The following is a 15,353-nucleotide window of genomic DNA, read 5'->3' on the forward strand; positions in this document are numbered from 1 at the left end:
GCGAGGTCAATTATATATGATCAATAAAATTATGCTTCAAAACACGTAACATACATGGTGACAAAAATATATAATAGGCTCTGTGTCATCAAATGTATGTTAAATATCATTGGCATGAATTAAAACTGAATTAAAAATATTATTATTTATTATTACTCTTTTATTTGCATACAAAAATAACATATCATGTGTAATATTTCATGCCCCCCCACATACAAAAGAACACTAATGCTAATTTAGATCACAGAGCCTGAATGCTATACAATTTGTGGCAAATAATATATTAGCAATGCTCTTTGTTCTTACAGTAACTATAGCCTTTTCACAGTTGTAGAAAGAAATACAAAATATAAAAGTTTAAAGTTATTCCAGGCAGAAACGTAAAGGACATGTAATAATTATCATCGGAGAGTTTGTTCCAATGGATCGGACCCATGGAGAGGTATTAATGTTAGTCTGCTTCAGCGGCTGCCATGGGAACACAGATATAATAATAAGATTTTTTTCTTACAATTGAGTGATATATTTAAGTGCCTTAGGAATCGAATGTCTGAAGAAAACAATTCCAGCTGTGTTTCATGCAAAATTTATTAGGAATAAAATATGAAAATAGAATTGCTTCTATTTCTACGTTATCAGTTATACATTCCCCAACCATTTATTATAATTTATTATGCATTGCACCATTTTCTATTGGGTAAAAAAGTATAATTTGGACCGCCTGGAACTGCTACATTTTAAAAGCTAACCTATAATGTTCGATCAGAAAACTGTGATATTTGGGTACTGTTTCAATCACGTTGACATCTTATTTAGAAATAAACTTTCAGCGGTGAGACATTAAAAAAATTTGATTTCTTATTAGGTAAAATCAGCTATCGCTTGTTACCATGGCAACCGGTAAAAACAGAGCCCTTACTTTGACATGTGGAAATGCAAGACAAGCTGTTTCATCTCGGTATTTTCTTGTATTATCTTATTTCATTTTTTACAGCGTCTTGGCAGAAGCAATAAAATCCCGACACATTTATATATATATATATATATATATATATATATATATATATATATATATATATAAAATAAATATATATATATATATATATATATATAAACAAGATATCAGTTCTTTAACAAACATGACAGAGGACATGTGTGTGTTTTTATTTATTAACATATATACAGTATATATATATATATATCTTATATATCTTATATATATGTAAATATATACACATGTACACAAATACTATATATATAAAAAATCTTTAGCTTACAAAACAACATGTTTTGATCTAATATTTCTTGTTATTTAAATAAATAAATATATAAATATAAAAAATATTTATAACAGAAAAGAAAAGGCAGATTTCTTTTTCATCTCTAGTTTCAAAGGGATGGATTTAGCTATAAACATAAATTCAGAAGAAGATGTTTTATTATGTTCCTAATGATATTTAGAAAGTATAGAAAGTATAAAGGCAGAAGCCTAACACTACATAATGAATTATATTCTTATTTTAATTATTCTTTTTTTACTGTATATCATTTTATTTTTAAGCAATATGAATACATTCTAGCTGCTGGACTTTTCTGGAAAACTGTAATAAAAGTACCGTGTTTTCAATAGAGTTTCTAAGGACGGAGCTCATTTAATGCCAGCATTTTCCCATTTCTATTTATAGTAGAGGAACAAAAAAACATCATTTTACATGTTAGTGTCTTTGGTTACCATGGTAACTTCATCATCTGCGCTTGCCTCCACATAAACATTCGTTTGAGACTCCCGGACCCCTTTTAACTTTTCATATCTTCTGAACAACACATGGTATTTTTGTGAAAACATTTTTGATCAAGGAAGATAAAAAGGGTTTATCGTGTGTATCATTCTGTGAAAATTGTTTAAGAACATTTATATCGTGTTTTATTTATTTAGGGACACGTAACGTAAGCATGTCTCGTGTCATCATACAAAGGTCCAAAGAGATATAGTTTGAAACCGCTGACTTCATTATGCATTATAAAGGGGCATCCCTGGCAAGATGATTTATGGTCATGCCTGGGAATTTTTGGGCTCCGGCTACCTGGAGCCTACCCTTGCGGGGAGCCGAGAGGACTACCCGCTGACCTGGAGGAGACCAGGTGACCAGGAGAACCAGAGAAGCGGTGCTTCTCCCGGAGAGCTCCCCGGTATGCATATGGTCAGTGATATTTACCAAGGAGGAGGTCTGGGAGGTGGCAGCCCCATCTGCTGAAAAAGCCCAGATTGCCCTGTTGGGTGATCAGGCTCCTCTGTGTACCTCTTCTCAATGGGTCGGTTACAATGATCTCCCCAACCTGTCCATTTACACTATGGAGCAATGTACCTAGCCAAAGCCTCCATAATACGCCATACTTGGCCCTGGGGGTCTTTCTGAGGCATTATATGCTGACATTCAGTAAAAAGCAGGACAGCCATGGAGGTAGATGCTGGGGTCTCTGTCCTGTCTCGTACACAACTTTATGGTCCCCGCTCCTGGCCATCTGATACAGCAGGCAGATGCCCAGGTGGCTGGTGGCCGGTCGAGCCCCATATTTACAGATATTACCGGTGTTATTTATAAAGTAACTGGAATGCCGTAATACTGTGATATCTATCATAATAATGAAAAATGTATTTCAGGTTTTTTCTTACACGGCGGACAAAGAAATCCGTACTGATGATTTATGTCTGGATGTATCGAGACTAAATGGCCCGGTTCTCATGCTGAAGTGTCATCACATGAGAGGCAATCAGCTCTGGGAATACGATGCCGAGGTAAGTCTCGTCCAAAAAGTGCTGTATTTGTATTTAATAGTAACTGCGGCAATAACCAATGCAGAAAGGAGCTAGTGAATTACACAGACTCACAAAAAATAATTCATTCATCGAGTGAGTGGCTAACAAGCCTCCAAACCTTCACAATTAAAATTTCACAACAAAACGGACAAACACGTTAAACATTATGATTCAGAAAACATTACCTGTCAGACTCTTTGTTGTAGGAGAGCCATCAATAACACAGACAGAAGATATCAAAGCCTAGATTAAAACATATTGCATAAAATGTACTTTTATACTTCTTACTAAAAAAATCAAAATCTAATGGGGTTTTTTAGAACATGGTTGGGTAATATTGGAAATAACAACATTTTTTACATTTCTAATTTCCAATTTTACAAAAATGGCAAAAAGCATTATTATTATTATTATTATTATTATTATTATTATTACATTATTATTTTACCTACAATGTGATGGCCTATATTTTCCTTTTGATGAATACTGAATTTGTGCTTTGAGTTTTTCGCTTTGGTTGGATCATATATTTGGTGTTTATCTTATATAGAATGCATTTATCTTAAAACATTTACTTTTGGTTAAAAACTTACAACTTTATATATTGTGTAAAACTAATTTCACTTTCTTTTGCACGATTATCTAAACATAAAGAATAACCTTTTATGTATATATATATATATATATATACAGTATTTATATATATATATATATATATACACAGCATATTATATATATATATATATATATATTTATATATATATATATGACAATATTACAATATAACAGGGGCATGCTAAAGCTATAGGGTCTAAATGTCTTCTATATCTATATGGCAAAAACCTATGTAGCACTGTTAATAAATAATAAAAAAGTATTCTTTGATACATAAACCATAATGACTATGTGTTGCAGCTGAATTCTCTCCCTACTTGATATAATGTGCTGTCAGTGGATTCCTCCAATTATATGTTTTTTTTCTAGATTTTATCGTGTTGATGCATCGTCTATTTATTTTTCTATGACCTATTTTTATTAGGCACATACAGCCTTCTCACCTGCAGCCTCTCCATAAATATCCGGATTATCCGGAATGCCCTGCTTATTAGATACATGATAAAATACATATCTGTCACTAAGGAAGCTAGTTACTGTACCTGCAATAACGGTGAAATGGTTCTAATAAAGGAACGTGGATTACACAAAGTTATTTGTAAATTTGAACTAAATGGTTCCACGTCACTTAATTTTTATTTATGTCGTGGTTTGTTAATTTTGCCGAGAAATGTCGGTAAGTAATAATTACTTGATTATGGTTGTCAACCGCGTTCGCTGGTCTAAGACTAGATTACAGAAGCAGTAACACAGAATCCCCAAATGACTCATTAGCAGCGGGATCAATTAATACGTGAAAAATTAATGACGTTACCCAAACTATGTGTGATTAAGATAGAATTTCCACTATTCTTAAAATAGTACATCAATTTTCAAATATTTCGATCACATTTATACACATCTATCACAGGTTTTCCATGCATCTGAAGTCTGAACTAATGCTCTTGATTGGCAGCAGATATGTCCCATAGAGTAAAGGCACTAAATGCACTTCTAGATATACTTTAGGGAACCATTGAAAAATAACAGTTACATATTTAGACATTTATTGCATTTTTTGCTAAATGTAATTTGTTTTGGTAAATTAGTCAGTTACATTTATTAGTATTTTTAGGGGTGTATAATCAATTATCTGCATGCAACTAGACTTTTATCTCGTTTACCCCAGATCTGAGGACCATACATTCCATTACTTAAGCAAAGAAACAATTATAAAGTGCATCTATTGGGTTTAATGACCCATGTCAATTCAATGAAGAACGGGAAGGGGTGGCAAGTGGGGGTCTTTTTTTTTGTCTACTTGCAAGGCCACATGTATCCACCACATACACTCTCATATTTACACAAACTGACAAACTCATGCTAATACACATAACATGCGTACACATAAAAACACTAACACACACATACACATACTCACTAACACACACTTGAACATGTGCATTCATGTTTACACATACACATTCATGCTCACATACACATTCATGTCAACACACTTACACATACACATTCATGCTTACACACTTACACATACACATTCATGCTCACACAAATACACATTCATGCTAACACAAAAACATGTGCATATTCACACACTTACACATTGATGCTAACACACAAACACTTACACATTCATGCTAAAACTAACACTTGCACATTCTTGCTCACATATACTAATACATTTATGCTCTCAACATACATACATACTCCCTTACCCTCTGTACCACACTTGTAGCTTTCTTTCTGGAGACTTGCACTCTTTTGCAAGTAGTCTTACTTTTACATCAGGATCACATAACATTGTCTTACGTCACCCAGCTGCATTTCAGCTTCGCTAACCTGGTCCAAAATTGTTCCTAAAGGGCTGGTCAGAGCCGAAACAGTGCCTTTAAGGCCACACCAGCCATTTTTGAACAATTTTGAAGCAGCCCAAGGGCAATTGCTCCCTGACTCCTGGGCCAGTCCACCCCTGCTATTCTCCTTTTAGTGTCTTTCTGAGAAGTCCCTTTATGTAAATGTGTTTTGGACAGGCCTGAGTACTAGTAGTGCACAATGAGCATGTACATTAGGGTGCTTTATAACCAGTCCTCTGTTAGATTTTTCCCCACCTGGGTGAATGCTACCCGCCCTCCCCTGATAAAGAGCCCTATATCTATCAGCACCGTACAGCATGCGTGTTGGTAAAGATGAATGCAAATACATTGTGTTCCAAAATGTGTAGCTTATACAGACACTTTTAACTCCTCAGTCAAGTAAGCGTTTTCCTCTCTGGAATATTACTTTTAATGTGGCTGCTAGTACCCAGTCAGCCATTAGATGGAGCCATTAAGAAAGACACTTAGGAGTCACGAGCTGAATGTTTCATTAAATTTAGTTACAGATGTACCTTGCTCAGCAGTATGTATTCAGAAATGTAAAAGGAAGGGTGTTAACAATGGGCATTTCATGAACTGTGCTATATCAGCTTCTTAAAGAGATAAATGCTGGAGCCAAAATGAACAGGAGTTTCTGTGCTTCAGGTCCCCCTTGGACTTGTCTGGACGTTCTCCAAATACAGCAAACTATCATATGCCCGGAGGTGACGGTGATGCTCTCCATCTGTCTCCACTGTGCTAATGTTTTATTTTTAGATTTGAGATCGATAATTCCAATAAGATGATGATTGATTAAGATCCATCTCAATCCATTTTAAGACAAACTAACAAACTAATCTAATTTACAGTTCACTAATTCATTTGTGGCTTAGTGGTTCAACCTCTTTCTGTCCACAATCAATGAACAGATACTGCTAGTGGATGCTGAGGATTTTAACGATAATCCCCGAACTAGGGTAAAAGTTAAAAAGTTAAATCTGGTTTACATGATCTATCTCTTGCTACATTAAAAGGAATCTTGTACCAGAAACATGACTTACTTTACCATTCTTTATTTGGCCAGGGAGTAGTACTGAATTATATATATATATATATACCCTTTTTTTCCTCCATGCCATTGAGAAAGAATCATTGCTTAATCCATAAATGTAACACTAGGCAGAAATTTAGAATCTCACATGTATATAATTTTTTTGACCCACCTAAGGCTTCAAGATTACTTGGTTCTTGGCCTTTGCCCTTGGGTAGCATAGAGCTCATCTATGACCTCCATGCTCCAAACCACTTGGGGCAGGAGTAAATATATACATATATATTATACAATATATAAACAGTCTGGACAACCAGCTACTGTTTTACAATTCAAACCTTCTCCATAAACTTAAACCTTTTTAATAAATAGCTATATGTTTATATCCCCACCACCTCTACTGGAAGACTGCCCTTCTTATTCAGTATCTCTCAGTTAAGTAATGCCTCAGTATAAGAGTTTAACCCTTTTATTGTTAAACTTTTTATTCCTATTATTTATCCCAGTTTAAAAAAATAGTTCCCTCTTGTACTTTGTTTAGCTCTTATATGTTTAGAATCTTTAATATTGTCTTAATAATAGTTATCCATTGCTTGTAAATAAGTAAATGAGTGGTTAGTTTCCTACAACCTGTGCTGTCCTCCTAATAATTCATGTCAAATAAATAATTGAGCCAAACATATTTGAAACATTATCTGTTAATATGGTATTGCAAAAGGAAAATATGAAAGCCAAAATTATCAAAATTATGAAGGCATCTCACAGAGAGTCTACATTGACCCTATTGATGTACCTTTAAATATTATATTATACCTTTTTGTATGTCTTTGCTTTTGCCAGTATGCAGGTAAATGGGAATATAATTTTGAGGTAAGCCATTTTATAATATTTTTACATATTTTTTTACATTTTTACATTACGTATAATACAAATGTTATTGCCCTTACCTTGGTTCAAAGGAAACATTAACTTTTATATTGATAAAAAGTGTATTAATACATATACATTTGCTAAATAAAGATTATTTTATGTACCATATTGTTAGAAAAAAATATTTTATTTTATTATATTAATATTTTATTATATTTTATTTGGTATTTTGGTATTAGAAATTAAATGTACAGTTTTCTCATTAGCACTAATATAAACAATAATTTCACCAAAAATAGCAAGTAGAGTATACCAATTAGTGCTAGTTAGTGGGTAGACGTGGTTGGCAATCTAGAATGTCCTTCATAATCTTAACATTTTTGTAGAAAGTAGGACATGGCTTTCTTTAAGCTCTCCCTTTTGCATTGATATTCTTGTGTGGACTGCATTTCTTTATCTAACTCATGTCACTGCTGTAAATGACCCCTATTTGTGTTTTTTGTTATTGTTACAAATTAGTTACAAACTGTGAGTGAATGAGGTTTACTCATTAAAATAATTAGTTTTTAGTAAACTGAGGTTGATGAGCCGACCCAACAAGACTCTCTGAACTGGATCTTAGAAGTCCATGGCATGGTGAGCTATCTCAGATTGAATCCCACCAATTTCATTAAGCATTCCACACTAAAAAAAAAGGGTTATCCCTTCTTCTAAATCAATGGGATAAAATGTGGAGAGTGCATCCAAAGGGGTCTGAAAAGCTCCTCTTATACTTCATTACCTAGAGATTTAGCACATGGCACTTATGTCACCTCTGCCTTCTAGAGCAAACATAACCATCTGCTCCCTTAGTAGTTGTCTCTTTGATCAAAGACCACATTTCAGTGTCTACAACCTCAGAAGATCTCAAATTTGACACATGGCTCTCCTCTTTTTAGTTAAACCTCTGTTGAGAAATCACATGGACCTCTACTGATAAATTACTCTTCTGGTGAGAAAGGATAATGTGACATTCTATACAAAACATGAATTATTCAGTGTAACTACTAATGGATACAAATTGTATCATTTTAACTTCTAAATGTGCTGTATGCTTATCAGTCTAAGATGGTTACTTTTTGTTTAACTTGGAATGCAACTACATGATCTAAGCAGAAAACCAAACCTCATCACCCCATCAGAAAAGACAGAAGCGCTGAGCTGGTGTCTTTACACTTAAAATGTAAATAAATTATAAACTGACGGTGACACTACAGCTTGGATGAGGGTCAACTTGGAATATGACGATGATGTATTTCTCTCTGGAAAATCTTGTGCCGTTCTCACCCTGAGATCCTGAGCTAGAACCTTGTCTGATCAGATTTGACTTTCATAACAATCATCCTCAAACATCTACCACAGTCATGTTATTTTACTGTGTTTGGTAAAACAAAACTCAAATGCAATCAATCTGATTACACAGTTTTGAGTGGATTCTCCTAAACCACGATGGTGCTTTAGTCTGATTTGTTGAATATGCCGAGCATTCGAAACCATTACAATTATTTAAAGTCCTCATTTGTAAAACTCTTCACGAACGTTCCAAAAAATTTCATTCGTTTATGGTTTTCCTTGGAAAGAAAAGTTATGAAACAATTTTAGTTTCATTTTAACCTTTATGTTCGTTTTCAGAATGCTGTAGCTTTTTAAATACTTTTTTTAGCTGCAGTATCTTCCAAATATTAATTTCAACTACGCTTGCAAAATTCCTTTTCTGCACGTCCTAAAAAATCATAAAGGGAGCAGTTTTCTTAGCAAATGCCCTTCAAGAAAATAATTCATTATCCGTTTAACCAGGACTCAGCACTGTTAAACCAGATTAGGGATATGGCTGTAAAAGTAACAAAGGTAAACGGCACTCAGCACAACTCCCGTTAAATGAATCCTATGTGCTTTGCTGTAGTGGTAATAGTCTCCTTTATTTTACATGAATAATAATAAAAAAAGATAGAGCCAGACGAGCATAACACGTTTCGCACAGTAGCCTAGAAGCGTCAGAGATGGGTTTCAGAGATTAACTCATTATTAGCATGCTTATTTTAACTAGCAAGTTATGTAGACCAATTTGGCTTGGCCAACATAACCTTTTCATTGCACGAGATGGTAATTCTTGGGTTTTCAGTTGCGCATGATTATATATATATATATATATATATATATGAATAAAACTCCTTTTTCCAACCAATGTCCTATAATAAACCAAACTGTGGCACCTATATAGTAGTGTAGGTTGAGAAAATACTTTCGTCCATCAAGCTCAACCCTTCTCCTATTCCTATTACCGCTGTTGATCCAGAAGAAGAAAAAAAATCCCCTTGTCAACAATTTCGAGTTGTTCTTTCAATGGGGAAACAATTCCTTCTTGACTCCAAATGGCAAGCAGATTTCTCCTTGGATCAACAAGCACTAAATAAATATTAATTCCTATACTATCATACATAGCCCTCTATGTTCTGCTTCATTAAAAAAAGTATGCAAGATACTTATATTCTGAGAGCCTTTATATATAAAAGTAATTGAGAAATCAAAGCCTTTGAAGCATACTGTACCTATATGATTCAATGTTATTCAGTGAAATAAAGAAGCATCAACTATATTTGAAGTCAATTATTTACATTTGCTATTGATCTTCAGAAAATTAATCTAACATTAAGGCACGCTCTTAAAGCAAGCCCTTAAAAGCAATTTATGAATAAAATATAAAATTGCACATAATACCCAGAAGATTGCACTAACATTTCTTTCAAGTTGAAACTTGTGCTCAACCTGCAAGTTCAGTGATCACAATTCAAACAAGTTTGTAATTCAAAATAAAAGATATTGCTTTATTTCAAAGTAGTGAATTTCAGTAACTTTTAACCAATGAGGTCATAATTACAGACATTAGAACGTATTTGGATATCCCACTTTAGGGTTACTCCTTTCTGTTTCATTAGAGTATGCAGTATTACATGTTAACCAACCTCTAGGGGTAGACAATTGAATTTAATAATACATTGGTCAGTGAATAGTTATAAAAGATCTAAAACTTTATTTTTATTTTGCCTTAAAGTTTGTAAAAATATGTGTCCATGTGGATTTAAAATAACATAATTGTAGTAAAGCCATTAGACCATTAGTATCAATGGCCATGTGAAAAAAAATATGACCTAACCTCATTAATTCATTGACCGCTCCCAGACAAGACACAGTATCCAATTATAACAATGGTTTCAATGGCTCTTACCTCGCGTGTGCATGAGAGACTGAAGAAGAAAATGTTCTGGCGATGTCTCCACTAGATCCTTGGAATAAGTAAGATCCTCCACTAGGAAAATATATCAAGATAAGATAAGTGGCAGTTGTCAAGAGTATCAGATAGCAGTGTACGTGGCAATAAAGATAACAGTTACTATCACATTTTCCTTCTCCTACAGGAGATGTGCCTTCAGAGTCCTCTAACGTCTCTTATGCAACAACCCTCTCCCTGTCCTTGACGATTTACACCCAGAAATATCCTCATTTGTTGATGATTATGAGAAGGTGTAGACACCAACATTTCTCATGGTGGACATTTAATGGGGTCTGTGGTGGACAATGGAATGATGTTCTATAGAGCTTCACCAACCTTGCAATGGAAACTGGTGTCCTTGTACGAACAATTTGCCAATCCCTGACTATGAGTGATTACCCCTGTTGTCCAGATGTTAACCTGCCATGTAGGACTCTCCACTAACATATCTTGGAACTCTCTTAATGAGCTGACATTGAGCCTCTTGAAATATTAACCATTTAATAGTCCTTTATTATACAGTGCTTTTGATCATACGCCGGTGTAATTTTATTGTAATTACATCTTTTTCCTTTGCAGTCTTCTAAAGGAAGACCCTTGAGTTTTAAAATATTAATAAAAAAAACTATTATATCATTTTATTTGTATCAAAGAAAGAACTGCCTTTAGACATAAATCAAACCATTCATTTCCAACCAGCACAAAAGACTTATTCTAGAAACTGTAAATTTTAAAAAATAGCAATTTAAGAAAATTCTCTAAGCGGTTCTTTGAAGGACATACTAGGTGATGATTATCAAAAAATGGAAAAAAGTGTGTAAAGTTCTCAGATACATAAATTCTCTAAATTTATTTCTTGGAATTAATCTTGTTATCACAGAGTATGGACAAGGTTTAATATGCAAAAGGTGGGCAAGATTTAGCACTCTTAAAGTGCCTTAATTCAAATTATGGCGAGCTGACCCGGTGTAACGAATTAGCAAGGTTCCTTTCGATAATTTTATTTTATAAACGTAACTGTGCTTCATGCAAGCCAACCAAACCCTTCTTGCAGAGGCTCATTATATTGAAACTGCAAAGACTTTCTTTAGTGAATAAATCCTTTGCGAGCTTCAGTTAGTGGTTTCGGTCGAGAGAAAGCCCCCGTCACCAGACTTTCTAGAGAATTTGGTAGATTATTGAAAATTCATTCCTGTTTTTTTTTTTTTATTATGAAGAAGTACCGAAGTCCATTGCTGGGGGGGGGAAACTCTCATTGTTATTCTCCAAATGACATCTCATTAGGCATTCAGAGCAAGGTACTGACAAGATTCTTTATTGTGATAAGTGAGTAGGACATTTCCCTGTCAAGAGTAGTAAAATCCGCAGGCGACATCTCCTTGTGACACGCTGCTTGAAATAACAAGTCATGGCTTTCATCTATAGCTCTATCACATATTCTTGTTCATTGTCATATGACTAGGCACTCAAACTAAACTAAGTCTTGCGCATGAAGTGCATCATAACTAGGTTCTGTGTAAGTAGTAAACTTACATCGCACTACGCACATCATACACTATCACACACTATCACACACTATTACTAACCTTTGCATCTATGACTGTACCCTCTATCCCGACATAAGGCCGATGGAAATGTAAATAAAGAGACTTGGAAACTGTAGAGATAACATTCAATTTTGAAAAACGGAGAGTTTCCATTGAATATTTTGCATTGTTTTCATCATTCCATGTACATTCCTTAGCAGCTTCTACGTTTGGCACATCATCCATCACCCCTAAATAGGATATATCAAGTTTACGATCATTAATGTGTTTTGCATCGCTCATGTATATTTTAACACCTTTTCCATTTGTGTTATTCATTTTATTTGTTACACAGAACCAATCATTCCTTCATATCATAACCCAATCATGTTTGACACTAAGCAGATTAGAGGATGGCAGCTTTGGTCCTACTGTGGAATACTGTAACGGTAAAAACCTACAAAGATGGCAGTTGAGGAACTATACAAGAACAGAAGTCTTTAGAAATGTTTATTACAGTCCTTCCGATTACTTTCTGTGAACGCTACTCGAGGTTTGTATTCAACATTGCTTGGTTCTGTTCGTAAAGCAAATCAATATTTATGTAGAATGAAACTATTTTATGATTCTGGTTTTACTTTTGGGGCAGTTGTCGGTGAGACGTCAAATGTTATCGATTGTTTAATAAATCAGAATTTTCTGTTGTTGCTCATACACAATATAAAATACAATTCAAAATCTATAGACGGGGAGTGGATTGTAGTTCTTACTCTCTGCTTTACAAAGGTCAAGCTCGTCCGCCCAATCATTTTGGACATCAAAGAACAGGAGAGTGGATCTCCCATGAAGACAGACAGAACCTGCTAGTTAATGCCCGCTGCCTTCATGACGCACAACAAGTTTTAGTAAGGGGTATATGGTGTGAAAGTTACAATGACGGTGATGCAAACCACTGGAACAATAATTCAAAACACCAGCAAAATATCAAATAATAAACGTATATAATAAATGTGTATAATAGTGTATTTTTTCTAAATCTAGTCATTTTCTTTAACATATTATGGTCAGTGATACATTAGTCTTTACCAACATACTAGTCCTAGCTGTTCTCGACATGTACCTTTGTTCTAGGTATATCTATTAAATTAGTACAGCAACTATATAGTAACCTTGTTGTTCATAACGTTGTCTTCATTGGATAATCCAATTAGCCAATTGGACTGCCTGTCTTAACATTGAATATACTTATTTTGGTTTTTGTTTTCATATATATTTACAGCATTTTATATTGAGACACATAAACAGCAACCAGTGCCTGGACGAGCCAGCAGATGACGATAAGATGGTTCCCACCATGAAGGAGTGTAACGGAAGTCGATCGCAGCAATGGCTGTTGCGTAACATGACCCTGGGTGCTTGAAGCTGGAACACAGTCCCCCATATTTTGCGGTATCATCGAACATCAATTAAAAGTTATTTGAAGGAACATAAATCACTTCCATCATTCTCATTGACATAAAATAATTGCAAACCTTTCTAAATCCAGATACAAAGACATTAATAGAACATTTTCTAATTTTTTCCCTGCCTAACAGTACATGACTATACATGTTCAAATGGAAATCGTGTCTATTGGGAAAAAAGCACATTGGAAGCTGTATATAATCTTATATGCCACAAAACAAAGTGATATTTGTCAGAATAAATTAAAGAAATAGAGTATGTTATATCAAACATAACATAGAGCATATCTATTATTTTATTAAGTACAAAATGAGTGAGATATATTTGTATCAATATGAAAAATGATGAGAAAAATAGGAATCCATGATTTTCATTATACAAATTTCTCTACTAAGACTTTCAATCCAAGAGGGTCTACTCATTAGTGATTGGTTTAAGAGTAAAGCATTAGCTAATCAATGGAGGGGCCCAACATGGCTCCTAATAACCCGTTATTCTGTCTTTTCTTAAAGTTCGTCCTGGGAATTATAGATTTTTTGCACATTCTGTCTGCCTTCCATGAATTCCACAAAAAGAGTCGTTATAAATAAGATGATAGGTTTAGCAAATATAAAATGATCAAAAAAGATGAAAAAGAAAATAACTGCACTTTATCTTTTTACAAAGTAAAATACAATGTTGCCGATTTCCCACTGCTGTTACAATGAATACACTGGAATATATTCTAAGATGGGACAGGAGCATGAAGGATATCTAAAAATATTTCTTATGGCTGTCTTGGAGATATGTGTTAGATTGCCTAGATAAATAAAATGAATGATACAAACAAGAAAGTCAAACCGAGAGATAAGCCTGACTTATTTCCTTAACGACACGCTGTGTAGTTCCTGGCGTAGGTCTTGAAAACCAAAAGTTGTATTTTCCCTTAATTATATTTAAAATATTGTTACAAAATCCAAGAGAGAAACCACATTATTTTTATAAAGAGCCCCGCAAGAGGTAGATTAATGTGATAAAATTGCTTGAGCCATAATAACTGGAAAATTCTGAGTATGAGTTTATAAAGTTCCTAAATTGATTAGGAAGCTTTTGGAAGTGTCTTATCTACAACTATTTGCAAATAGAAGTTAAACCACCCTGACCTTATATTGCTTAAAAATATAATTTTTGATCAAGTTTGTTCTGAACTTGAATGTTCTAGAATGCCAGTTACCTTCTGCAACTTTGCCATATGGGGCCCCGGGGCTGTAGGTGCCGAATACCATATTGGAGACCAGCTATGGGTGGGTTGTGGAGATCTGACGAATGTGACCATGTTGAGTAGACCAAGAAAGTGGTCTACGTGTGTAATAAATATTTTCTTGACAGAAAGTTATTTCCATGAAGGCACCCCACTTATACCTTGCAGAATATATTTTCTTTAGCCTTACTCATATAATTAAAGTAAATGTCAATAAAATGCTTTGGAAGGTAATACTATTATCTTTTAGTGATGCTTATGGACTTGCCAATGTCACTGAAAATAGAATGATTATGTAGGATAATTAATAAAAAGTCACATATTTGTTCAAATGTTCTATAATTAAGTTTTAATGACATTATATGTGATGAAAAGAACCTCCATGTCATTGTATTATGAAATAAATGTATATCAGAAATCATGTTTTAAAAAAGTATAAAACCCAACTTTCCTATATGAATGGAAAGAAACTACTTGAGTAGCAGAAATGATTGTTACTGCTGGACTTCTTCTAGATTATGTTCCCCGACATCTATGATCATGGACATATGGTATCAAAGCAAGGTTGGGGTTTTCAATGCAACGCCTGTGAGAAAAGATATTTTC

General features: G+C 34.1%; 1 protein-coding gene across 4 annotated transcripts in view; it reads left to right on the forward strand.

Moving 5' to 3' along the window:
• LOC149285201 (polypeptide N-acetylgalactosaminyltransferase 13-like) overlaps nucleotides 1–13,463 on the forward strand; it is a 74,258-nt gene extending 60,795 nt beyond the window's left edge. Inside the window, exons 10-12 of one of the 4 annotated variants that reach the window (XM_089495692.1) lie at nucleotides 2,663–2,797; nucleotides 7,178–7,207; nucleotides 12,399–12,584. In XM_089495692.1, coding sequence (XP_089351818.1) covers nucleotides 2,663–2,797; nucleotides 7,178–7,207; nucleotides 12,399–12,584 — 351 coding nt within the window. Of the gene's footprint in view, nucleotides 1–2,662; nucleotides 2,798–7,177; nucleotides 7,208–12,398; nucleotides 12,585–13,322 lie in introns of those variants that run through there. The other 3 variants (XM_089495695.1, XM_089495693.1, XM_089495694.1) reach the window with 3 other exon arrangements.
• Nucleotides 13,464–15,353: the final 1,890 nt, after the last annotated feature.

The sequence above is a fragment of the Sceloporus occidentalis genome, unplaced genomic scaffold (genome assembly GCF_023333645.1).
Source record: "Sceloporus occidentalis isolate IW3139 unplaced genomic scaffold, rSceOcc1.0.p SCAF_83, whole genome shotgun sequence".
In the NCBI taxonomy this organism is placed as follows: domain Eukaryota; kingdom Metazoa; phylum Chordata; class Lepidosauria; order Squamata; family Phrynosomatidae; genus Sceloporus; species Sceloporus occidentalis.